The sequence below is a fragment of the Metschnikowia bicuspidata genome (genome assembly GCF_001664035.1).
Source record: "Metschnikowia bicuspidata var. bicuspidata NRRL YB-4993 chromosome Unknown METBIscaffold_5, whole genome shotgun sequence".
NCBI classification, from domain to species: domain Eukaryota; kingdom Fungi; phylum Ascomycota; class Pichiomycetes; order Serinales; family Metschnikowiaceae; genus Metschnikowia; species Metschnikowia bicuspidata.
The window spans coordinates 740,621-765,459 of record NW_017387735.1 but is presented as its reverse complement, the minus strand read 5'-3'; the positions used below and the strand labels follow the sequence as shown (position 1 = coordinate 765,459).

At 45.3% G+C, this 24,839-nt stretch overlaps 10 protein-coding genes across 10 annotated transcripts; 5 read left to right on the top strand and 5 right to left on the bottom strand.

The window, feature by feature from the left end:
• Positions 1 to 1,313: 1,313 nt before the first annotated feature.
• On the top strand, positions 1,314 to 1,751 carry METBIDRAFT_13056 (uncharacterized protein; the record flags this gene model as incomplete). Its single annotated transcript, XM_018854297.1, has 1 exon — positions 1,314 to 1,751. One exon carries the CDS (start codon positions 1,314 to 1,316, stop codon positions 1,749 to 1,751), a length of 438 nt encoding a protein of 145 aa, XP_018710556.1.
• A 316-nt stretch (positions 1,752 to 2,067) lies between these two features.
• Positions 2,068 to 3,507, top strand: XYL2 (L-iditol 2-dehydrogenase). Its single transcript, XM_018855044.1, has one exon. It carries the CDS (start codon positions 2,383 to 2,385, stop codon positions 3,469 to 3,471), a length of 1,089 nt encoding a protein of 362 aa, XP_018710555.1. The 5' UTR covers positions 2,068 to 2,382; the 3' UTR covers positions 3,472 to 3,507.
• On the bottom strand, positions 3,484 to 6,871 carry ZCF16 (Zcf16p). The gene has a single exon (XM_018856192.1). The coding sequence runs from the start codon at positions 6,615 to 6,617 to the stop codon at positions 3,543 to 3,545; it is 3,075 nt and encodes a 1,024-aa protein (XP_018710554.1). The 5' UTR covers positions 6,618 to 6,871; the 3' UTR covers positions 3,484 to 3,542.
• A 355-nt stretch (positions 6,872 to 7,226) lies between these two features.
• On the bottom strand, positions 7,227 to 9,254 carry ILV2 (acetolactate synthase catalytic subunit; the record flags this gene model as incomplete). The annotated part of the gene is made up of 1 exon (XM_018854296.1): positions 7,227 to 9,254. The coding sequence occupies one exon, from the start codon at positions 9,252 to 9,254 to the stop codon at positions 7,227 to 7,229; it is 2,028 nt and encodes a 675-aa protein (XP_018710553.1).
• Positions 9,255 to 9,986: 732 nt separating this feature from the next.
• Positions 9,987 to 11,423, bottom strand: MEP1 (ammonium permease; the record flags this gene model as incomplete). The annotated part of the gene is made up of 1 exon (XM_018859041.1): positions 9,987 to 11,423. The coding sequence occupies one exon, from the start codon at positions 11,421 to 11,423 to the stop codon at positions 9,987 to 9,989; it is 1,437 nt and encodes a 478-aa protein (XP_018710552.1).
• Positions 11,424 to 12,371: 948 nt separating this feature from the next.
• METBIDRAFT_79337 (uncharacterized protein) lies at positions 12,372 to 13,502 on the bottom strand (the record flags this gene model as incomplete). The annotated part of the gene is made up of 2 exons (XM_018859040.1): positions 12,372 to 13,340; positions 13,470 to 13,502. The coding sequence occupies 2 exons, from the start codon at positions 13,500 to 13,502 to the stop codon at positions 12,372 to 12,374; spliced, it is 1,002 nt and encodes a 333-aa protein (XP_018710551.1).
• Positions 13,503 to 15,348: 1,846 nt separating this feature from the next.
• On the top strand, positions 15,349 to 17,466 carry GFA1 (glutamine--fructose-6-phosphate transaminase (isomerizing); the record flags this gene model as incomplete). The annotated part of the gene is made up of 2 exons (XM_018854295.1): positions 15,349 to 15,353; positions 15,423 to 17,466. 2 exons carry the CDS (start codon positions 15,349 to 15,351, stop codon positions 17,464 to 17,466), a joined length of 2,049 nt encoding a protein of 682 aa, XP_018710550.1.
• Positions 17,467 to 17,512: 46 nt separating this feature from the next.
• Positions 17,513 to 17,779, bottom strand: METBIDRAFT_45133 (uncharacterized protein; the record flags this gene model as incomplete). Its single annotated transcript, XM_018857881.1, has 2 exons — positions 17,513 to 17,642; positions 17,697 to 17,779. Coding segments are annotated over 2 exons (213 nt in total), but the record flags the coding sequence as incomplete, so codon positions are not given.
• Positions 17,780 to 18,941: 1,162 nt separating this feature from the next.
• METBIDRAFT_211433 (cyclin-dependent serine/threonine protein kinase) lies at positions 18,942 to 21,403 on the top strand. The gene has a single exon (XM_018855040.1). It carries the CDS (start codon positions 19,076 to 19,078, stop codon positions 20,993 to 20,995), a length of 1,920 nt encoding a protein of 639 aa, XP_018710548.1. The 5' UTR covers positions 18,942 to 19,075; the 3' UTR covers positions 20,996 to 21,403.
• A 409-nt stretch (positions 21,404 to 21,812) lies between these two features.
• On the top strand, positions 21,813 to 23,108 carry GPA2 (guanine nucleotide-binding protein subunit alpha; the record flags this gene model as incomplete). The annotated part of the gene is made up of 1 exon (XM_018857918.1): positions 21,813 to 23,108. The coding sequence occupies one exon, from the start codon at positions 21,813 to 21,815 to the stop codon at positions 23,106 to 23,108; it is 1,296 nt and encodes a 431-aa protein (XP_018710547.1).
• Positions 23,109 to 24,839: the final 1,731 nt, after the last annotated feature.

The window sequence follows — 24,839 nt, the reverse complement described above, 5'->3', positions numbered from 1 at the left end:
AAAATACACTCATTAGATTACATCAGCGGAGTATTGAAATTCTGAGTTGTATTTGTACGAAGGGATTTGTATGGCTCGATACGAATCAAGTTTTCGAAAGCGAACTACAGATTAAATTTCACGTGAAAACCCACTTGTTCTGTTCACATCATCAACTACAATGTAGCATAAAATAAAGGTAGGCCGTTTCGATAAATCTGCTTAAATTCTGTCTTATCCTTTCTTTGCCTTTTTCTGACATTTTTTTCCTTCAAAAAATGCATATTATTAATGATGATGATTCAAGATCTTGACAAGAACTCCATGCAAATCTATTTTTGAAATTTCCTGATGGAGCACAAAGAAAAAAAAAGCTCTTATAATGACCTTAAACCCAGCCTAGTGAATTCAAGTCAAAATATTCTTACAAGGATATAGCTGTCGGGTATTGTATGACGTGATGTTCAAAGCTTGTAACTGCAATCTGCATAGCTGCATTGTATGTCTTTCAAAATACACACGTGCAGGTTATACTGTATTAGCGAGGAGAAGGTGGGGGCTTCAAAAATTCTGATCGCAAAGAAGACTCACTGTTCTTTCTTCCCACGATGTTGTACAAGACGTAGTACATATCACAAAAGAACCTTCAGATTGCTCGAGGTATTGGTGAGATCTAAGTGCATATGTATTGAGATACATGACCAATCGTGCTGGTGATTGGGACACGTACTCTAAAGGCGAATCCACTCTCGCAGTGGTCAGCCATATAAAACATGAAAAGTCTTTCGTGTCTCTGTTTCCACATTCTTTAAGGGAAGCTCGTCTTTACTTAGATCTGCGTCATAATTGGCTCATAGGTTACTATAAGCTAAGCCCCACTGATGCGATCTTTACCATGTGACTGTTCGTGTTCACTATCCCTTGATACTATACCAGGTCAAGCCGATATAAAAGTACTAGCATTGTCTTCAACATTGACAGAGACTCTAGACATGCCTATAATTTCAATGGGGGTAGACTTCAACAATGTGACAACATCATTACATGCACCACCAAGTCAGAGAAACAACACGGGGTAACTTATACGCAGGGGTTCAAGAATGAAGTTAAAAGAACACTGTGGCCTGCGATTGAAATTTGAGAAGCCAACTCATTAATCCACAAGATAGACTAGATCGCACATTTGATTTATCTCTAAGCCTTGTTACTGTGTGGTAACTGTAAGCACCGTCTTCTGTTTGTGTACTGAACCAACTCTGGTGCAATTACACAACACTTCGATACAAGTGCAATAAAGCACATTCCTCAGAATTACAAACAATTCCACCAAACGAATGCCTCTTTTTCTAGCTGCTTCACTCAAAACGGCACTTATGCTAGGTGCCACCATCGGGTTAGTCGCAGCCTTGATTTCGAACGATAAAATTACAGAAAAAGCAGCGCAAGCGTTTCAAAAGGGGGCCGACAGGCTCAATGACCGCTTGAAGCACAGAAGAAAAATGATTGGAAATGAAATTGTTATGGCAGAAGATTATGATATTCATCCAGAACAAGGAATTGTAAGTGATGTAGCAACACCGAATATCACAGACGACGAGCGTGAAGAGTATCATTCGCATACAGATCAAGATATTTCAAGCGAGGTAACAACACCCAATATTTCTGATGAGGAGAATGAAAGAGAAAACGAGGACGCGGAATTGTGGCTCGATGATACAATCGGATCTAGTGTAATGTCTAGTGGGTTTAGAAAGAATTCAGAAGACCACTGAGGAATCCAGATTGTACTTGATGAGAATATTGACCGGTTGCTCCGAAAAGGTTTTGACTCGACCTTGAACCTTTATCTTACCAGCTATTATTCGCGAATATATGTGATAAGCGGGAGAATAATCCACCAGAAAAAAATTTATTTGGGGCACACATAAGCTATGATTGAAAGATAAGCTTTTATTTTTTCTGCAGGGGACGATGCTTTGCTGAAAAATAATCAAGATCCTCGCTGAAGAGCAATGTCTTTTTTTCTGGATTTTTTCCCAAGCTGTGACTTACTTTTGGTCCGATGGATTTGCAGTCCGAAGAAACTTGCAGTGTTGACCAGGTATATCTATGTTAGGCACTCCGACTAGTTCATTTACTTCAATTGCAAATTCCCCAAATAATTTATATGCTCTTCAATCTCTTTTATCGAGTGTTGATTTACATCAAGCAAACAGGCGTGATTGACGAGAATGAGTAATCTACATTGGAGCAACAGAAAATGCACCACGCGTCCTTCTCGAAATTTCGTTGCTGCGCAAGTCGCACCCCGCATCCTGGAAGTGGGGTTTAATTAAATGTCGAACCACTTTCAATATCTTACTCAGTCATTTTTTTATTCCTAATCGTAATTCAATTGATACAATGACTACAAACCCATCGTTGGTATTGAACAAAGTGGACGATATTTCGTTCGAAAACTACCAGATCCCTAGAATCACTGAGCCTAATGAAGTATTAGTCCAGGTAAAGAAGACGGGAATCTGCGGCTCTGATATTCACTACTACGCACATGGAAAAATCGGAGACTTCGTTTTGACAAAGCCAATGGTCTTAGGCCATGAATCCTCGGGAATTGTTGTTGAGGTGGGTGATGCTGTATCCCATTTGAAAGCTGGGGACAAGGTTGCCATTGAGCCTGGAGTGCCTTCTCGTTTTAGCGATGAGTACAAGAGCGGTCACTATAACTTATGCCCGCATATGAAATTTGCTGCTACCCCCAACTCGAAAGAGGGTGAACCAAACCCTCCGGGCACTTTGTGCAAGTATTATAAGTCGCCCGCAGACTTCTTGGTTAAATTGCCTGATCACGTGTCGCTCGAATTGGGAGCAATGGTCGAGCCATTGACCGTGGGTGTGCATGCTTCTCGGTTGGGTAAGATCACTTTTGGTGATCATGTGGTTGTATTTGGCGCTGGTCCAGTTGGAATTCTTGCAGCCGCTGTTGCAAGAAAATTTGGCGCCGCCTCCGTCACCGTTGTTGATATCTTCGACAACAAATTAAAGCTAGCGAAGGACATGGGTGCTGCCACCCATGTCTTTAACTCGAGGACTTCCGACTCTTTGGGGGATAATTTGCCCGCAGGTGTGAATCCAGATGTTGTTTTGGAGTGTACCGGAGCTGAAGTTTGTATCCAGCAAGGTGTTTTGGCTTTAAAAGCGGGTGGTCGCTTTGTGCAAGTGGGCAATGCCGGTTCATATGTCAAGTTCCCAATTACTGAGCTTGTGACCAAAGAGTTGATTCTTTTTGGGTCCTTCCGGTATGGATACAATGACTACAAGACCTCTGTGGATATCTTGGATGAAAATTACAAAAACGGAAAAGACAATGCAATGATAGACTTCGAGGCTTTGATTACTCACCGGTTCTCATTCGACGATGCCATCAAGGCATACGACAAAGTGCGTTCTGGTGACGGCGCTGCAAAATGTATCATTGATGGGCCAGAATAAGGAGGTTTATAAGTCTCTAAAATGTGTCTTATAGATTACTAGTAACAATCTATGAATCTCACTCGTACCTACTAGTTTTGCCGAAGAACACCATTTCGCATGCTCATTAAATCATTGGCAAGTTCTCTTTCCTGCTTATTCTTCTCGTCTCCCTTTTCAAGAATACTTCCAAGCTTGGCTACTGTGCCAGGGGAATCAAAATTTGGATAGATTGCAGCCAGGTTTAGGTCAGACGTATAAGTACCAGGTGAGAACCGAAGGAATGCCGATGGGTTGGCCGAGTTCAGAGTCGAGACAGAATTTGGAATCCTCTGTTGCTGTAAACTGTTGTTGCCAGGAACACCAACCACTACCATACTATCAAGAATATCCGGCTTTAGTTCCTTGTTGTCTTTCCACCCCTGACTCGTTGTCAATTCGGTTAAGGAGCTTGTTTTATACTTGATGTACTTCAATATTTTGAGGTACTTCAAATCCTCATCCATGTTTTCATCATCCCAGTCTATTTCATTTGCTTCTTCATCCTCCAAGTCTGTATCATTATTGCTGTCGTTCAATATGTCGTCTTTCAATTCATCATTGATGATCCGTTTGAAAAGCAGAAACTCTTCCTTTTTGTTTATAGTCAGCAGGTTGCTTGGATGAGGTTTATAATTGATGAAGATTTTGATAAAGAGAGATATACTGTCGCTCAAAATCTGTAAAGTATCGCCACTCATGCTGCCTCCCTTCTTTGCAATCTTTAAGTTGCAAATAAGAAGATATAACATTTGGAGTACGATGATTTTTTTGAAATTAATCATTGTCAAAGATAAACCGTTTAGGATGGGGTTGAAAGGGGAGCTCGGTATGGCTTTACTCGGAAATCGAACTTTCGAGCCTGAATCTTTTCTTCTCCGTCTTGCCGAAAAGTCATTGATAATCAAACCTTCCTCATCGATATCAAATGTGGAAGGAAAAGGATCGTAAACATTTTTCATCTCATTTATGCTCTCGAGAGCATCAGGAACTTCGGTATGTGAGTGCCCCACATGTTGAAAAATGATCAAGAAGAATGCAAGGACTTCTCTGGAGATACTCGCAATTTTCAAATAGTAGCCTGAGGCTAGTTCGTGTTCTATCACAAAGTTCAAGTAATTCATAGACCTAATCATGAGGTAATGAAAGTGCAACTGCATTTTGATCAATTGTATTGCAGAATGAACATCAGGTATGCCAGTGTTGACATAGTGATGTAGCCCTTCTTGAGAAATTCCAAAGTTTTGGTACATATTGCCCCCGTCGAAAGAAATTCTGTAATAAAGCGAGGAATCCTCGAATTTTGATAGCATTGACAAGCCAATTACCTTTTCCAAAGGCTGTATGTTCAATTTCTTATCTTGGAGAGCATACCTCCAATTGGAGAGGTTTTTATCAATCGACAAAAACTGGTTGTAATTATAATTAAGGTTTCCGTCATTGCCATCTCCATCATCATCATTTAGAATCCAGTCAAGGTGGCTGGTATGCCCTTTCTTAGCTGCTGCGGCGGGATTTTGAGCTTCACCTCCATGTCGATCTTGCTTCAAATACTCATAGTAATTTGGGGAAAATGAAGATGGAATGACAATATTCATCAAATTCAAAAACTCAATACTAGGGGCTAGAAGAGTTTCGAACAAACTGTCTATATTCCCATCAGTATTTGGAGTGACTAACAGACTGAGCTTTTCGGGAGTTAGCTTGAAATATCGATCAATGGTGACTGGATTAATTACCGTTGTATTGATTGTTGGCTTGAAACCAAACTTCAAGTTAAAACACTTGAGCAATATTTTAAAAGACCAAAAGACTTTGACTCGATCGCGTCTTTGAGATAAAGTGAGGCTCAAATCACTGAAAAACAAGTTGTCACAATTAAGGTTAACACCCAAGATTCCAATGAAAGCGTTGATAAGTGAAGATAAAACCAAAGATTTCTCCTTATTGTTTGTGATAAGCGAGTAGTAAAGAAACAACAAGTATGTGTGTAGTTGATTGACGGAGACATGAAATACATTCAAATAAGGAAGAAAGTCGTAAAGCGAGCTCACCAAATTTTTTTTCTCCATTCTTCCTTGACGAAAAGTATAATTTGGAGATTTGTGGTTGAGCAATAAATTAAGATTGAGGGAGGGATCGTTCATCAGAATCATGGCATATATCTGGATCACAAGGACGAGATACTCGTTGACAACCTGATAGTCGTTTGAGGACAAGTTGAAGCCGTTGATAGTCGCATCATCGTACGTAAACATGAATGGGTACATTGTGTGGAAAGCATCATATCCTTGCATGAACACCTCGTATTCAAAAATAGGGATAAATGTGTTATAATTGAGGAAGTATTGGACGATTTGATGGTCTAGCTCTTTTTTGGAGCTGAATAACTTTTTGAAATTGCTTACAAGCTTAATGAATAGGTCATAAACATCGGTGGGAAGCTCTTCACTACCTGGACCAGAGTTTCGAAGCAGTCCTTTCATAGTTAAAGGGTTATAGATGACCCCTAAGTCTTTGTTATGATAGTTGTTGTAGTTCTTGTAAGAACGATGGAATAAGTAGGTGTTCGGATCATCTTGTAGATAGTTATGAGAATTGGTGATTTTGAGAAAAGGGAGCTTCAAATTGATAAGAAGATGGTTGAATTGTGACTCAAAGTTCAAGTTGTCATTACCAATGATAATGCCGTTTTCATCGAGATTGAAGATCTGATCGATTGGATTATTGATTTGGATCAGATGGTTTTGATTCTTCACAATAACTGCGGGCGGTTCACCAATTGCTGTTCCATTTTCTGCATCTTTTGTTTTGTGGATCTCAGGATTCGGCGTGGGTTCGACTCCCGGGTTTTCGGATTTCACTCCGTTCGAGCTCGTTTGCGATTTGAGCAGTTTTATTTCCTTTTCGAGCTCTTTGATTCTGTTTTCTAAGTTGACAGTATATCCTTTTGGAAACGACCTTCGAGCTAGCTTGTCGGACACGGTGCACAGAAAACCCACCGACGCACATTTCGAACATGGGTTTCCTCCATCGCATCTTGTTTTCTTTATCCGACACCGGTCACAGGCTTGCGATGCCCTCACTCCCATTTCTGTATTTATGAACCTTGCGTTGGAATTGGCCATTTCTAGTAGCGGTTTTGTCAATTAAATTTGAGTTTCTTGTTGACTTAAAGAGTGGGAATAGCTCGAACGCCTGAGGCATCGATGACGTCCATATATAGACCAGCAAATAGAATAAAAAGAGTCGGTCCCTTCAGCAGATTGTAAGCAGGATGGGGCTAAATTTGTTCCGGAAATTATTAGTCGATTGTGTGTGGAATATCTTGTTGGACGCTAATTATTCAATCAATAGTGGTGAGATGTTCCAGAATTCCCGGGGAAGCGGAAGGGCATTTATAAACGTTCGCATCTACCCCAGAAGACGCCCGCGGTTTTCCGGAGGAGCGCCTGACTGTGGGGGGATGTGTATGTGCAGTACATATATATGATACCTTCCATAAACACGCGCGGTTATCCTGATAACCTACTAGATGGCAATGAGAGCCAGCCAACCAATGGAGAGAAAACAAATTTCTTACAATACTTCTGCAAATTCATTTTTATTTTTTGCTGGATCCTTCCGCAGGCGACTTTAAGTGGGAATGGCCGATTTACAATACACGGTCGCGCACGCACGTCCAAAAACTATGATCTCTACCCACGGAAACAAAGCACCTCCCCCAATGTCATTCTTTAATGCTTACCACCGGTTCTCTCGCGTCTCAACTCCTTCTCTTGTCTCTCAACCTCAGCATCGTAGACAATGAAGTCGTCCAAAGCCTTACCACCGGGAACCATTGGCAAAACAGGCACCTTCTTCTCAACAACAACCTCCATCAAGACCGGGCCTGTGCAGTCCAAGAACTCCTTGACGCCGGCCTTCATTTCCTCTTGCTTGGAAACTCTGATACCCTTAACACCCATTGCCTCTGCCAACTTCATGAAGTCAGGATTGGATTGATGAGTGTGCGAGTATCTGTGATCGTAGAAGAGAGACTGCCATTGAGTGACCATACCTTGCTCTTCATTGTTCAAGACACATATCTTGACAGGGGCGTTTGCCTGCACTGCAGACGACAACTCCATGAGGGTCATGTTGAAGGAAGCATCTCCATCAATGTCGATGACGAACGCATCTGGTTTACCGATCTGGGCTCCAATCGCAGCAGGCAATCCGTAGCCCATGGTTCCCAAGCCACCGGAAGTGATGAAAGTTCTTGGCTTTCTCCACAAAAAGTGTTGAGCGGCCCACATTTGGTGCTGGCCGACACCAGTTGTAACGATGACTTCTTTGTCGTAAGTCTGTGATTGGTCCGAGATTTCTCTGATCAAGGTCTGGGGCTTGATGCGCGAGCCTGGGGTCTCCAACATGTAGCTGTATGGGTACTGCTCCTTCCAGGCCTTAATTTGGCCCATCCACTCTTTTCTCTCCTTCACCTCCTTGACTAATGGAATGAAAGAAGCCAAGTTGCGGGTGACATCACCCTCGACAGCCTCGGTGGCCTCAACGACCTTGTTGATGTTTTTGGGACTGATCTCGAAGTGGATAATACCACCCTTGCCCTGCTCGGCGGCAAGCTTGGCAGCAGGCGCAAACAAGCTAACGTTACCCGTGACTCTGTCATCGAATCTCGCTCCGAGAGCGATGATCAAGTCGGCGTTTTGCATGGCAGTATTGGCAGCAGCGCTTCCGTGCATACCCAAGAAGTCCAAGGACTTCTCATCCTTCTGGTCGAAGGCACCCAAACCTTGAATGGTGGTGGTGACGGGAATGTTCGCCTTGTCGGCCAACTCTTTGAGCAACTCGGGGCCTTTTGGGCTGTTGAGAATACCAGCTCCAACATAGAGCACAGGCTTCTTGGCCTTATTAAGGAGGTTGGCGGAGCGCTCAATGGCCTCCGTGGTGAACTTGGCAGTGAAGCGTTTCGTGATTTGAGACAACGCGTTGGATGGCAAGGTGGTGTTGATTGGAATGGCTTCTCTCAAGATGGAAGCAGTGACGTCTTTGGGCAAATCAACCAAAACGGGGCCTGGTCTGCCGGAGGTGGCGATCTCGAAAGCCTCGTTGATTCTCTTTGGAAGTTCAGCCACATTCTTGACCATCACGTTCCATTTGGTACAAGGTCTGGAAATGCCAATGACATCGGCTTCCTGGAAAGCGTCCGTACCAATGGACGTGGTGACCACCTGTCCAGTGAAAACAACCAAAGGCACACCATCCATCAAGGCGTCTTGCATAGGAGTGACAACATTGGTGGCACCTGGACCGGAGGTGACCAATACAACGCCGGGCTTACCCGTGGCTCTAGCATAGCCTTCTGCCATATGTCCGGCACCTTGCTCGTGTCTTGGCAACACAAACTTGAATTTGTCCGAGTTGTAAATGGCATCGAAAACCGGTAAAATGGCGCCACCGGCGTATCCAAAAACAGTGTCGACCTGGTGTCTCAACATCATCTCATGGAAAATCTCACCACCAGTCAAGCCAATGAAAGAGTCATCCATGTCATTGGCTTGCGCCGTTGGCTTTTTGGCAATCTCAGGTCCCTGGTCAAAAGAAGGAGCTGGCTGTGGTCTTCTGTTTTCCAGCGAAGTATGGCTGTTGACGGCCTTTTTGCTTTTGGTTGTGCTGATTAATCTGGCCAGTCTGGCAAAGGCGATTGCAACTGGCTTCAGACGAGCAGCAAAGGCTGCTGGGTTTGATCTTATGCCGCGGAGCATATTTGCAATTCTATGAATATATGAGTGTTGGTTGAGAACACGGAAAAATCTAGATTTTGTTTCGGGGCGAGGCTGAAAACTGGCAGTGGGGTCTTCGTATTTATTAGTGGAAAGTTTTTTCAACTTATAAGTCTCTGAGTCAGACTTTTTTTTTTCTTTTTTCGAGCCGGGGGACTGCATCCAGGATAGTCTCACTCGCACCAGCGGAGGTTGCCCGCCTGTTTGGCCTAGTACCTTGCGCGCTTCAAGTCCGGCGCAGCTTGCAAGATGGATCGGGAATGAGAAAAAGCAATCCGCCACCGACTCTGACAAGAGATATGTTCCGAAGTGAAGTAATCGTAGATTCCGAAATAATGTATGTAAGTTTGAGCCAAGCCCTCAAGAAGCAAAAAAAAAATCGTGCCAAACTCCCGTCACGCAGAGTCTTACACGACAGCCGTAGCACCAGACTGCGGCGAGATAGGAAAGTCACGTGCCCACAGAATGCATACTGACCGCCGGTTCCGGCAAGGTCCGCTCAGGCCCAGCGGATTTCGGAGGAGCGAGTCGCGCTGCTCACGTGCCTGGAGCGAGAGGGAGGCAAAACGTGACCCGGCGAATGGGTCTGCTTCTTATCAGTCCGTCATCTGCAGTTTCGCTATTCTTATGGAAACATGCTGGTCATGTATGCAGTAGTCTTCTGTTTATCGTAAAGCGTGTCAATACTGACATGGTGGACTTGTAGAAATCCGACTAGTCCTGTTTTTCCGAGGCTGCCACCGAACGTCCCTCCGAAGACTCTGCCTCCACTGCCGACAAAAACTCTTGTGGCTCAGGTGGAGCAGAGCTAGTTTCGTTTGGCGCGCTCAGAGGCAAACCCCAATCTAGGAAATCTCTTCTCACCTCGACGTAGTCGTAAGCGAATTCACCAATTTGGTCCTCGTCGACACCCATTTCCTCAGCATCGTAATCGACTCTTAACTGCAATCCTGGGATTTTGTTCATCACAAAGCACAAAACTGCCGTGACACCGCCAGAGTACGCAGTCGTTGCCAAGATGTAGACAATTTGGATGTACAACTGCTTCCAGTTGCGGTCGAGCCAGCCACCGGCGTGGTCGGTCACATTGTCGTATCCAGCCACAGTTGAAGAGCCAAAAATACCGTTGAAAATCAACCCGATCATACCGGCGATACCGTGCTCGGCCAACACATCGAGTGAGTCATCAACACGACACAAGTACTTCAACTGTGTCAGGAAGTTACAGACAATACCGGCAACAACACCAAGAATGACAGATGCCCAGAGCGGAATGAAACCAGAGGCTGGGGTGGCAGCGACCAACCCGGAAATGCACCCGGAACACAAGCCCACCATCGACCATTTCCCTTCCAAACGGAAATCCAAAAGACACCAGGTAATGGCACCGAAAGCCCCGGAAAGATGGGTGTTGAGCATGGAGTACGGTACTTTGACCGATGCGTTCGCGCAGGAAAACCCGTTGAAGAAAAGCCATCCGAAATACAACAAGGATGTTCCCAAGAAAATCGTCGAGATGTTGTGTGGCCTGTAGTTGATCATGAGGTTTTCATTTCTTCTGCCTAAGAAGGCGGAGTAGACAAAAGTCGACACTCCGGACAAAATCTCAACAGGTCCTCCACCGGCATAGTCGAGTACACCCCCACGCCACGAAGAGGCCCAACCCCCACCCCAAATCCAGTAGACGACAGGCGAATAGACCACAGTGGCCCACAAAAAGAGAAAGACGAGGGCAGGGACGAAACGGCCGCGCTCTGCCACCAAGCCTCCGGCCATGATGGCTAGAGTCACCAACAAGAACTGCATCTGGAAAATGGCAAATGCAATATTTGGGTAAGGGTTCCCTGAGCCATTTTCACCTATGATATCTTTGAAACCAAACCAGTTCAAATCTCCAATAAAATTATTGTTTGAGGGTGAGAACGCGAGCGAGTATCCCCAAAAGTACCATTGAAATATTCCGACAAACGAAGATCCGAAAACTATCCAAATCATGGATAGAGCAGATTTTCTTCGAGCTAAACCTGAGTAGAGAAAGGCCAAACCGGGGACCATGATCCAAATGACCGACGATGCTATCGTAAAAAGCAAAACGTAACTGGGATCGTAGTCATCATTTTCTGTGAAGAGCTCTCTTCTGGAGGGTATCATTGCGGGTGGGCTTTTTATTGGGATCCCCGAATGTGAAATGAAATTGATGTGATGCGTTTATTAACAAACGTTAACGGTATGGAAAATATGCTGTAGGACTGGTTTCCAGAAGACGCCTCAGCAAGAACAATTTTGGTACGAATGCCTTAAAGTCGTAACCTGATTGAACAAAAAAAAAGGCTCCGGACCTGTGTGCATATATAAAGTAATTAACCCATGATTTGCGATAGGAAGCATCGGGCGGTGATGGCGAGATGCCTGCAAGCAACGCACATGCGCAGGAGGAGCAGAATACATCCTTCGCCCTGGACGAGTTCCGACAGCTATATGCAGTACCGCGAGACCGCCTATTCGACGGAGATTAAAGATATGATCAGCCGGTGTGCAGGGCAAATAGCACACCGTTTCGCATGAATTTTTACTTCGCACCTATATGGTTTTCTGGGATTGCCTAAACGTACAAAAGTCTCGTGCATTAGAGAATGGAAATGAGGCGTGCCTCCAATTCCACCAGGAATATTTTGATGGAACCGGGAATATAATCAGAAAGAAATAATATGCATGGTTGGATCACTCTTGCAAGTTGGCATTCTCAGACAGTCAACCTGTGCCAGATACCGAATTGCCGCATCAAGCCCGGGGGGCAATTTCGCGTGGGCCGAGAAAAAGCATTCAAAACAAGTAAGCAATAAGAAACCCTTATCTCATGATGACAGGCACGTGATCTGACGCCCTTCCGCCGATTGGTCTCCACTGCTGCCCCCATTTTCTCTAGCTAGTTCGCCTTGTGAATTTCCAGGCCTTGGGACAGGTTCCGTGGATATGTTCTTTCGCTATTCGGATGACTCTGTTCGCACTCACATTGCGCGCCGAACCGTGCTTGCGTGTGATTGGACATAGATTTCTCGCGCGGTCAGGCTGAGCAAGTCATTTTCGGAGACAGGCCCGCTACTCTGTGTGTGAGTCGCGGTCCCAGTATTTCTCCACAAAATGTACAGTCTCGAAGCCCACCTCCACCATGATAAGAATAATGATGATCCATTCCAAACGCGTGCCCTTCTTCTCATTCAACACACTGAGGAGTGCACGCTGTTCCTCAGTGACGTAATCCAATTTACGGTTCATAATGGTGATTCTGGGCTGAATGTCTAAGCGGCGACTCACGGCCTCGTAAATCTTTTCTAATGTTGGCTCGGTCCAGTAGAGGTCGGGTGTTTCGATGAGCTCCGAGTATAGGTTGAGTTTTCCGCGGAGAAGAAAAAGATTGCCCGTGAGCCGCAACACATCGGCTTCGTTTGATGTCAATTTCAACCCACCGCTCAATGTTTCGCTGTTTTTTTTAGTGATCTGGATGTGTTTCTCCAAGATTTCCTCTAGGACCGAAAGCCGGGTGGATCTCGAAAGACCCATGGCGAACGCAGCCATCTCAAGCTGTTTTTTCTCAGTAGACCGTCCCTGAATGACCAATACATCTCCTTGCATGAAGGAGCCCTCTTCATCGAGGGCTCCGACATCGATCTCTACGTAATCCATTTCCTCGCTTTCATGCTCGTGGATTACGCCCACGGACCCTTTAAGCGTGGGCACATATGCTCGCACCATTTGCTCTTCTGTTAGGCCCCAGCCCACCAAGGTTCCGTTGGCAAGAACCATCAAATCATGCTGATCGTTGTCGAGGGTCACACGCCAATTGATGATTTCCTCGTCCACGAGGACACTGTGATGAAGTCCGTTCTGCTGTAAAATCTCACTGGCTCTCACCAAGTCAATGGTTTCTCCCATGGTGATCGAAGTCACAGGCTTCACGTACTTCTTGAGATCGCTTGGATCAACCTGCCTATTGTTGTATTTTGATAGAAGAGAGGATATGACCGAATTTGTGGCCACGTTCTCCTTCTGGTTTGTTCTGCGCAAAGTCTGGAGAACCAGCTTCGGCAGCTTTTTCTTGCCAGCAACGGGTGTGACCACCAGCACGTCTGGAATCTGCTGTGAAAAATGCCTGTATGCACATTGGTTCCCAGTGGATTTGAAAAGGGACGGACAAACCACACGAAAGTGTGTGGTTTTAGGTCGAAACATGAGGATGTCTGAGCGATACCAGTGTCCTACAAATGACGAATGAGGTGCATTCTGTATAGTGCGATGGCAGTCCCGTGCCGAGGTGCCCGGGAAAGAGAATATGTAGAGCACCTGCAACCGGAAAAAAACTGGGGGTTTCTCTGACCATTCGGCTCTTGCTTTGTGACTCTGGCACAGCGTCACTATTAGTTTTCAGCCCAATCTTCTTTTTTATTAGATTTCTTGATTGGTGCATCGGTGCATTATTTCAGATCAGCGGCAAGAAGAGCCCACACCCAAAATTTTAGCTTTTCCCTTTTTTTTTTGTCATTAAAAGGGAATTCCGCTTTGTTAATTTGTGAGAAAACCATGAACGTTTTATGTCAGGATTTGGAATGATTGGAAGTCATCGCCACTGAAAAAACCCATATGATGCAAATTAATGTTCCCAAGACTCGCAGGGCCAATAGGATGTCCTCTCGCACAGCTGGGGGCGAACGGCGCCTGCCAGGCCCTAGTGGCCCCAAGACTCTGAACGCGCGCAGTGCCGGCGTCTTAGCGCCAGGGCTCAGCCCTCTCAGCCCTCTCAGCCCATCTAGCCACAAAGCAGCCATCGATGGCAAAACAAAAAATCATTTGCCATTATCATTTCGAGCATTGGGCAAGGAAGATTCGAACGTCATGAATAGTAAGACATTTTTTTAAAAATGTTTTTTCGTATTGGTCCACCGGTCTCTTACGCGTCGGCCTGGTATTTTCTCGCGTTCCCCGTCCCATAAACGAGGCTGAGACCACCGAAGGATATAGAACTACAAACGTAGACTTGTTCAACACGATCAGGACAGTGACACTCCAGCACTTATATAAGTAAGATCGGTTTGGAAGTCTGCACAACGGATCGAAAGCTCGCCTGCCTCAGGTATTCTTTCGCTTCCATCTAGCGACTTAATCTCGGTCCGTATTTACTCTTTGTCCCGAATGGGAAGTATAAGTGATCTGGGTGATGGATCCACAGAAATTGAAGTTGAGCGGACTGAAACAGGACTCGTCGCAGAAATATCAGCAAGCTTTGTTGGAGTGCCACTTTGATCCAAACGCCAAACGGATAACTGCCAAGTCATCTGGGAAACTGGTGATCATGAACTGTCTCAAGCCAAGTCAGTTATTCATACCCTAGCGCGACAAATACTTCTTCTCTGCTTTTACTGCACCTGCTCTGGGGCGCGACATTGTTTCGGAAGTGGTCCTGCGTCCGCGGCCATCAGAATCTGATTATGCCCGAGTACAATCTGGTATACATCGTTCCATAGGATGATTTGCAAAGCGAGTGATCGAGATGAACAGCACAAAATTCTTTTGGGGGTGCAATCGTAGAAGGACGCATAAAAAGACGGCAAGAAGAAGTGGCGCATTTGTGCCTCAAACACACGACGCCACCGGCTCTCCCTACGCTCTTAGGCTCTCGCGCCCAGGGTTCGAGTTAAGAATGTCAAAAACAAAAGATAGCAGGTCAACATAATTCACCAAATTAGGACTGATTTTTAGCAGAGACTTGTTCATATCATCTAATCGGGATATCTGAACGGAAGGAGCAAGTGCACCACTATTGGGTCTGTTCAATGTAAAAAACGTGTTTCCACTTTCCCTCGGGCGGCGATGTATATTAGGCGTCCGCTATAGAGACATTTTTTCCTCACATGTCATGTTTCTAAATATATTTTGTCGGTTGAAGAGAAGGAAAAAAACTAGAAGATATATAATTGAATCAGAATCAGGTCTCCCAGACTTCGGAACCAAATCTTTTTTTCTTTTTACGAAACCTGCCTCTCACACTAAGTCCAACCCTACGGTTATTGAATAGATCACTATGTGGTATGTATAACTCTAGCGGGTGATCTCCCACATTTTATGTCGGCTGACGTTGTGATACTAACAAACTAGTGGTATTTTTGGCTACGTAAACTTCTTGGTGGATAAAACCAGAGGTGAAATCATCGACAATCTTATTGAGGGCCTCTCGAGATTGGAGTACAGAGGCTATGACTCGACTGGTATAGCCGTTGATGGCCAAGAGAAGGGAACTTCTTTGATCATCAAGACCCCAGGAAAGGTCAAGATTTTGAAGGAAGAAATCGAAAAGCAGAATGTTGACAGATCGCAGGTTTTTGACAACCATGTTGGAATTGCTCACACCAGATGGGCCACTCATGGCCAGCCCGAGTACTCGAATTGTCACCCACATCGTTCCGACCCCACTGGTGAGTTCATGATCGTACACAATGGTATTATCACCAACTACAGGGAATTGAAGACTTTGTTGCTCTCCAAAGGCTACCAATTTGAGTCCGAAACAGACACCGAGTGCATTGCCAAATTGTTCAAGCACATTCACGACACCAACGTCAAGGCAGGTTACGAATTGGATTTGAACGAGTTGACAAAGCAGGTCTTGTATGAGTTGGAAGGCTCATACGGCTTGTTGGTGAAGTCGTCCCATTTCCCAGGCGAGGTTTGTGGAACCAGAAAGGGTTCCCCTTTGTTGGTGGGAGTTAAGACCGAGAGAAAGTTGAAGGTGGACTTTGTGGACGTAGAGTTTCCAGAGAACCAAGATAACTTGACCATCAACAACCCTGAGGGAAACTTGAGGACTTCGCAGTCCAGAGCTTTCTTCGCCGAGGACGGAATTCCTTCCCCTGCTGAATTCTTCTTCTCTTCCGACCCAGCGTCTGTTATTCAGCACACCAAGAAGGTTTTGTTTTTGGAAGATGACGATATCGCCCATATCTACGATGGTGAATTGCACATCCACCGTGCCAAGAAAATTTCTGCCAACGAACCTACCCAGAGACAGATTCAGACGTTGGAAATGGAGTTGAACGAAATCATGAAGGGCCCCTACAAGCACTTCATGCAAAAAGAGATCTTTGAGCAACCTGACTCGACCTTCAACACCATGAGAGGAAGAATTGATTTCGAGGGCAACTCCATCAACCTCGGAGGCTTGAAGGCTTGGTTGCCTACTATTAGAAGATGCAGAAGAATCATAATGATTGCTTGCGGTACGTCCTATCACTCATGCTTGGCCACCAGATCAATTTTCGAGGAATTGACCGACATCCCCGTGACTGTCGAATTGGCTTCTGACTTCTTGGATAGGAAGTCGCCTGTTTTCAGAGACGACACCTGTGTCTTTGTTTCACAGTCGGGTGAAACCGCAGATTCGATGATGGCATTGCAGTACTGTTTGGAAAGAGGTGCTTTGACTGTGGGTGTTGTCAATTCCGTTGGATCTTCCATGTCCAGACAAACGCACTGTGGTGTTCACATTAACGCGGGTCCAGAGATTGGTGTGGCTTCTACTAAAGCTTACACTTCGCAATACATCGCCTTGGTGATGATTGCCCTTTCCTTGTCCAATGACTCCATCTCCAAGAGAGATCGTCACATTGAGATTATCGAAGGCTTGAAGAAAATCCCTGAGCAGATCAGAAAGGTTTTGCTCTTAGAAGACAAAATCAAGCAACTCTGTGACGAGTTCTTGAACGAGCAAAAGTCCTTGTTGTTGTTGGGACGTGGCTACCAATTCGCTACCGCTTTGGAGGGTGCTTTGAAGATCAAGGAGATCTCGTACATGCATTCCGAGGGTGTCTTGGCTGGTGAGTTGAAGCATGGTGTCTTGGCCTTGGTTGACAAGGAGTTGCCAATCATCGCTTTTGCCACCAGGGACTCTTTGTTCCCCAAGGTCATGTCAGCCATTGAACAAGTCACCGCCAGAGATGGAAGACCCATTGTTATCTGCAACGAGGGGGACGATGTAATGAAGGGAAAGGCCTATGCGACTTTACACGTTCCATTGACAGTCGACTGTTTGCAAGGATTATTGAATGTCATTCCTTTGCAATTAATGAGTTACTGGTTGGCCGTTAACAGAGGCATTGATGTGGACTTCCCTCGTAACTTGGCCAAGTCTGTTACTGTTGAATAGAATTTTTGACTCGACACCCGTTTAATTTATACCATATTTACTCTATTCAATTACGTTTGAAGTAGCCCGACGAACCAAGCCACGCTGAAGAAAAATCAAACGCTTTTTCTCCAACATCTAAGTATTTCTTGCCGTAGTAAATCGCAGACTCATTTCCGAGGCTGTCGAAGTCGGGGCTGGATATCAGTATGATATTATGTAAATGCTTCAAAAATGTGAGCTATACGTACGTTAGACCGGTGTTTCTGCGAATACCAGCTAAAAGTGAGGAAACGACTATCAAGTCGAACCCAATGTGGAGAGATTTACTGATGGCACCCTGGCGTTAGTAAATAAGGAAATTCGATGTTTGCTTGCTAGTAAAGCCGGTAATACAAGCCGGAGCAAAAGATTCGTCCTAGCACATACCATTTTCGTCAATACAGAACGTGTAATTCAGGATTTATGCGGGAAGATATAACGGGGAGTTTGCTTGGTCACTTGAGTGGTACAAGTTGTGATATGGTGGCTGGCCCTGCAGGCCCCGCGTTGTCCAGATATCGAGGCATCTGGAATTGACTTGGGCCATCTATGGTAGCTCTATTCTTCCACAACTGAGTTTGTTGAATTGTCGATGTGAAATTATATCAGTCTGTTTTTTGAAGCTTTTATATTCATTCATAATGACGTGGTTGTTTGCCGGAAGTGACATTTCAGGTAGACTATGAGCATTTGTAATAAAATGAGATCGGGTTAACTGTCGGTCAATTGACTACTGGGTCTGAAGAATGGATCGGGAAAAATCACAAGTGATCTGTCAGTCTATCGGTTCTGCGCAGGGCTACCAAACTTGTCTACAATCGCAGATATAGGCGACTGAACAGTACTACTCTCCTCTGTTCGAGCCGACATACTGTGCGTGTGATGAAAAGCATTTTTTGCGATAAGATTCCCACGCCGAACTCAGCGTCGCCCAATCAATTTCTTATTTGAGTGCTTTGCAGAAATTGAGAGGGGCGAGCCAACTGGTTTCTGTGAATAGCGTTGGGGCCTGTTTGCCTTAGTATTCGGCCATGTCTCAGGATTGGCAAGTCTTGAGTTCAGTTCAGCAAGTCTGGGTTTTTTTCAAAACCTCGACTCCGAAACTTGCAGCAGCAATCGCTTGTTTGCCACTGCCCTAAATTACTCTTTCTACTTTATTTCTCTGTGATCTCTCATTCTTCAAAACACGCCTTGTCCAGATTATTAGTCCGTTTCGCGAATGGCTATCTCATTGACTGAGGACATCAACTTCACACTTTTACGTTCTTTACTAGCTGATCACGTTTGAGGTAAGCAGGATAGCCAGCCAAAGTCCACTGCTTTTATCTGTTATCGTTGCGTCAAGTCGAATTTCATGAATGGGATTTAAAGCAGACTGCTGGCTTGTTCGAATGCCCATCCGGGTAACATGCGCTAGTGCAGAGGGTTCTGCAGGTCTCGCACTCACGAGCTTCAGTGCACCTCAAAAGTTCGTTGAAGCACAGGCCAACACAGTTCCTGTGCCGTTTCGTGAATATCCTGTGAGCACTTTACCCTCGGTAGTTGGCAAAACTGTTCTTTCAAGGAGTGTGGCTTTTCGAATCTGATAATGTCCGATAGATATAGGCCGCCTTCGGGCCCAAAAGGTCCACGAGGAGCACCCCCTCCACTGTCTAGAAATACCTGGGGAGGGCCAGGGTCTAGGCCTCATCATCGTGCAACACCCGGGCCTCCACGGTACAGAGAAAGGGATCATTATCGGCCTTATGGAGGGGAAAGATATACATCAAGCAGCCAAGGAGGCGGCACTTCCCGTGATATGGAGAGGCCAAGTGGACCTTCCGGTTATAGGGATGGCCCTATCAATAGTCAAAAACGGTCATATCCCGAAGCCAGGCAAGGAAGAGCCACAGACGGGCCGAACAAAAGAAGAGAGTTTGTCTCCAGGGACATGAACAGCGGCCCCCGCTCAGAAGCACTAGAACCTGTTCCGAAAAGAGCAGATCCGAATCTAGCTGAACCTCCCCGCGGGCCACGAGTAGTTCACGCGTTCGAAAAAAAGACTAGGGATAGACCTCCTGTCAATGGACCGGTTCCAGGCCCCGGCCCCAGAAAACATAGGCTTAGGCCAAACCAGATCTATCTGGTTTACAGCGTTAGAACCTCTGATCTATACAAACGAGTCCAGCAGGTCGGCGAGGGAACATATGGCAAAGTCTACAAAGCTCGAAATGAAGTAACTGGAGAAAGCGTGGCTATCAAGAAGCTCAGGCTTGAAACCGAAAGAGAGGGTTTCCCCATTACTGCCATGAGGGAAATCAAATTGTTGCAGAGTTTCGACCACCCGAATATCGTCGGGCTATTGGAAATGATGGTCGAGTACAACCAAATAACAATGATCTTTGACTACTTGAACCACGATCTCACAGGCCTCTTGACACTCCCTGATTTGCAGCTAACGGAAGGTCACCGTAAAATGATATTCAAGCAGCTTATGACGGGGCTTGATTACCTCCACAAAATGCGTGTAATTCACCGTGATATCAAAGGCTCTAACATCTTGCTTAATTCTCAAGGTATACTCAAAATTGCGGACTTTGGATTGGCTCGAAATATGAAAGTTTTGAGAGATGGAGATAGCCCTGATTATACAAACAGAGTCATTACTATATGGTATAGACCACCCGAGTTGCTAATGGGATCAACAGACTATGGCCGAGAAGTTGATATCTGGGGAGTTGGCTGTCTTTTGATCGAGTTGTATACCAAAGCGGCCATTTTTCAAGGTGCCGAAGAGATCTCCCAGCTTTACAAAATTTATGAAGTAATGGGCACCCCTACCGCAGAAAGTTGGCCTGGCATTGAGAACTTACCATGGTTCGAGATGTTGAAGCCGCGGATCAAGCGTACCTCAAGATTCGAAAAGGACTTTAAGAATCTAATGACCGACGATGGTTTTGACCTCGCCCAAAAGTTGCTCCTGCTTGATCCAGGAAGAAGGATCACTGCTGAGAAAGCGCTCATGCATCCTTACTTCCAGAGTGATCCTCAACCAGAGGAATTGAAATTCATGGAGAGTATAGTCGGTGAATGGCACGAGTTTGAAACAAAAAAGAGAAGAAGAGATGAAAGAAAAAGACAACTGGAGCTAAAGCACACGAAAAAAATAGAAAGCTCAGTTCCTCCGAGTCTTGGAAAGTCAACTCAATTGGATTCCCCGTCAATAACGACGCGTTCAGTGTCTGCAACTCCCTTTGAGAAAGCCGTGAATGTCTCAGAAGACTCCCCTCAGCAAACACAAGATGCAAATCTTGAGGTCGTAAACACTGAAAATGAGGCTGTACAGACATCCCAAACTATGCCAACCCAAGACGACGTAGATGTTACGCGGTCGGAGGGTTCGACAGCAACCGAGGAAAAAACCATAGAGAGACAAGAACCTGAAGTTGAGATGGAGAAGGCCAATGACCCGGAACTGATGGAGCCGAATGTCATCGATAACAAAGGTGTGGGCGGGGAGGCAAAATGATGCAGTCGTATACTTTATTTCAATTTAAAGCTAGAGATTATGCGACGGGAATTAACTAGTTTCGTTTTCATGTCCCCTACTCAAATCCAACATTAGCTACGACATAACAAGAATGAAAAAAAAAAAATAAAGAACGCCTATTCTACGCTTTAAGTCTAAGTTTATCATAGGGCGTACTCACCAAAGTATCCAGCACGCGAGGAATAGCAAAACAAAAGGTCATTATATAAATAATGGACACTCATACAAGTATGTACATACTGCAGAATTGGAGGAAATGGATAAAGATTTACTGCAGTATACACCGACTTCACACCTATAGTACGATGTCAATTCAAATACCTAGTCATGACTTGCCCCGCTCGATGCGCGGACCTTCTGCATCACTATTCGAAAGATGCCAAGCCCAGCGACCCGCGGTATTTTTACACCGAGTGACCTGTTAATTGGGAAATATTCGTTCACTCTGACATCTTTGTAAACCTACCAAGCTCTCTCGTGGCTTGTTCTCATTTGTGGACCCGAGAACAAAGCTAAAAACAAATTACAGACATCTTTCTCAAAAGCTATGGCATGTAGTGTATGCGGGAGAGACGCTCTCACTGGAATCCGCCCAATCCTCTGTCAGACATATATGCATCTCGCGATTGCGCAAGCCACATCGAAGCACTGGCAAAAGATTGCTTTGACCATTTGAGAAGTCTTGAGAGAACAACAAAATACGTGCCACATCTTCCTACCAGGCTTTCTTGGCACAGACAGTAAATCACAACAGCAATTCTTTAGGGGCTACACAATTATTTTCTGACCGTTCAGAATGGGCTCTTGCACTTCCAAAGAGCATCCCACCGCAGAAGGCACCACGCTAAGTACTACGCTGAGTAAGCGAGCCCAACAAAATACCCACCTCAAATCTCAGACCCCCAAGCATGACTCGGTCAATGGCACTAAATCTAAAGCTTCAGCCAATGGCTCAAATGCGGTCGCTGGAACACATAAAGATGCCGAATCGTCGAGTAATCTAGAGCAAAATGGGACAACAAACGGTAATAGTTTGCAGGCAAACAACTCCAGTTTGGTTCAGACAAATGAAAAAGACGTGAAGATCCTTTTGTTAGGCTCTGGCGAGAGTGGGAAATCCACGATAGTCAAGCAAATGAAAATCATTCATAAAGACGGGTTCTCTGACGCAGAGGCATACGACTACAGACCTTTCGTATACAAAAATGTGATGGATTGTATCAAAAACATCATAAACGCCATTATTGACTTGGCTCCAGAATTTGTCGCCCCCGAGGGTTCCCGCCCGTCGGCCGACACGACCCAGGAGAAGACTCCATTCTTGGCACACGAAGATTTACAAGCCATTTTGGACTATGAGAACTCAATAAACGCCGAAGAGCCCTTCAAGCCTGACATTGCATCAAAAATAGCCACCATCTATTCCTCTCAGCGAGTTCGTGATTTCATAAAACACAACCAGGCAAAGTTTTATCTCATAGACTCTTCCGACTACTTCTTGTCGGCAATGGACCGCATTTCTGAGGCAGACTACGTTCCTTCCCAGGCGGACATATTGAGAACAAGAAAGAAGACATCTGGAATATTCGACTTTCGCTTCCAGATGGGGAACTCAAACATCCACATGTTCGATGTCGGAGGACAGAGATCTGAGCGGAAGAAGTGGATTCACTGTTTCGATAATGTAACCTTGATCATATTCTGCGTTGCCCTTTCGGAGTACGACCAGGTTTTGCTCGAAGAAAGTTCTCAAAACCGGCTAGAGGAGTCGCTCACTTTGTTTGACTCCGTGGTTAACTCTCGTTGGTTCTCTAGAACATCTGTTGTCTTATTTTTGAACAAAATCGATGTTTTCGCTAACAAGCTACCCAATTCGCCACTCGAAAACCACTTTCCGGACTACAATGGTGGAGACAATCTCAATAAAGCTGTGAAGTACATTTTGTGGCGTTTCACTCAGGTGAACAGACCTGGGTTAAATATTTATCCTCATGTCACCCAAGCGACTGACACTTCGAACATTCAATTGGTATTCACTGCGCTCAAAGAGACAATTCTCGAGAATTCCTTGAGAGACAGCGGAATTTTATAAACGACATGTTTTATTGTCGTGCGATTGATGCAAGAGCATGGAAGTGCGGTCCAAAATTGGAGGGCCTTGCAAACCTTCAGGCTTTGACCGACTAAGTCTTTACCTTGTATCCCTTTAATACGAAATTTACAAAATGCTAGTTTCATCATCTGAACTTATACTCAAAGAATTGTAAAATCTACAAAGGGGGTATATGTCGCATATGTTGAGTGTCAGAAGTACATTGATAAGAATAAACATGCGTTTTTAAAGCAGCTGATCTCTCAGTAGATTTCCTATTTTTTCAGTTCAGATTCAAATGCACTCTCTTTGGTGCCATCTTCTTTGCTTCCTCTGCCCCGTCTCCTCCTTCTGCCTTCGCCATCACCTCCTCTAGTCCTTCCTCGCCCACGACCTTTCCCGCGCAGGTGTATTTGGTGGTCTTCTGTTTGTGCGGAACTTGATTCCCGAGGAACGTCATTCTTTGGTGCTCCTGACCCTGGGACTGAGTCCACAACATCTGAAAGGTGAATATTCTTTGATACTTCCGATTTTCTTTTAGGCCTTCTTGCAACTCGTCTCGAGACGGTGCCAGTAGAGGGTTCCGTCAGAATGGTTTCATCAAGGCGCTTTTCTTTTGTTCCGTCCTTGCACTTTAAATCGCATGATTCATTCTGAGTGTCAGTGGATTGGGCAGAATCAGTACTTTTCCTCTGTCCGCTTTCTCTAGCCAAAACATCCTTGCTCGAAGACCGTTCAGAGAATCTATTGGAGTCCCTTCGTTGTCTTCTCTCCGAAAGCGTTTTTGAGGAGGTCTGGCTTTGATCCTTTTGAGTGTTTGTGGAGCCTAGTCTTTTCTCGGACCGCTTCCTGCCACTCAGTTTCTTCGCCTCAGACAGCTGCTCCTTTTCGCTGACGTGTTTTTTGGTGTCAGGAGTTGTGTCAACGTCGAAAGGATGAGATTCTTCTGAATGCTGATTCAGGTGTGTGTCCAATGATGTATGTGATTTGCTTTGATTCAAGCCAGTGGCATCCTCCGTGCCGTCTTCTTTTGAAACCAACTCCTTCCCATTTCCTGAATCTATTGACAAGTTGGACAAACTTGTACCTGTATTCGTCACACTTTCTTCCGAAGTTTTGGAAGTATTCTGTAGATTATTTTGGGACTCGGGAAGCAGCGCTGCTGGTTTTTTCATCAAAATTGTTGGTTTCTTAGCGACAGGCTTTGAAGTAGAATTGGAACTTCCTGCCCGCGGATTTTTGGTGCGGTCCTTTGGTTTCGAAGTGCTAAGAATATCCGCTAAGCTAGTTTTGGTACCAGTCTGATTAGAACTCTGACCATGCAAATTGGTGGTCCCCCATGGGTTCTTCGTGTTTGAGGATTTCTGGGTCGATTTAGGTGGCTGATGCACTCCTTCCACCCATGGAGCGGTGTGTGTAGTATGTTTCAGTACGATCAAGTTCTTCTCGATCTCGAGTTGCCGAGCCAATACGTCAATAGGCTTTGCGCTACCAAACGGATTTGGTTTGGGTTTGGAGCGTGCGTCCAAAGAATGATCATCTTCATGGGCGCTTCCCGTATGTTGCTGCTCAGTATTAGACAATCTTCGACTCCCTAGCTGTGGCCCGAATGGGTGCTTAGAACCTGGAAGTTGAATTTGATCCAACGGCATGCCGCCAGGAGATCGCCCCATTCCGGACTGCCCTCTTCCTGGATGAACCTCACTAATGTGACCTGGGCGAGCCCCAGAT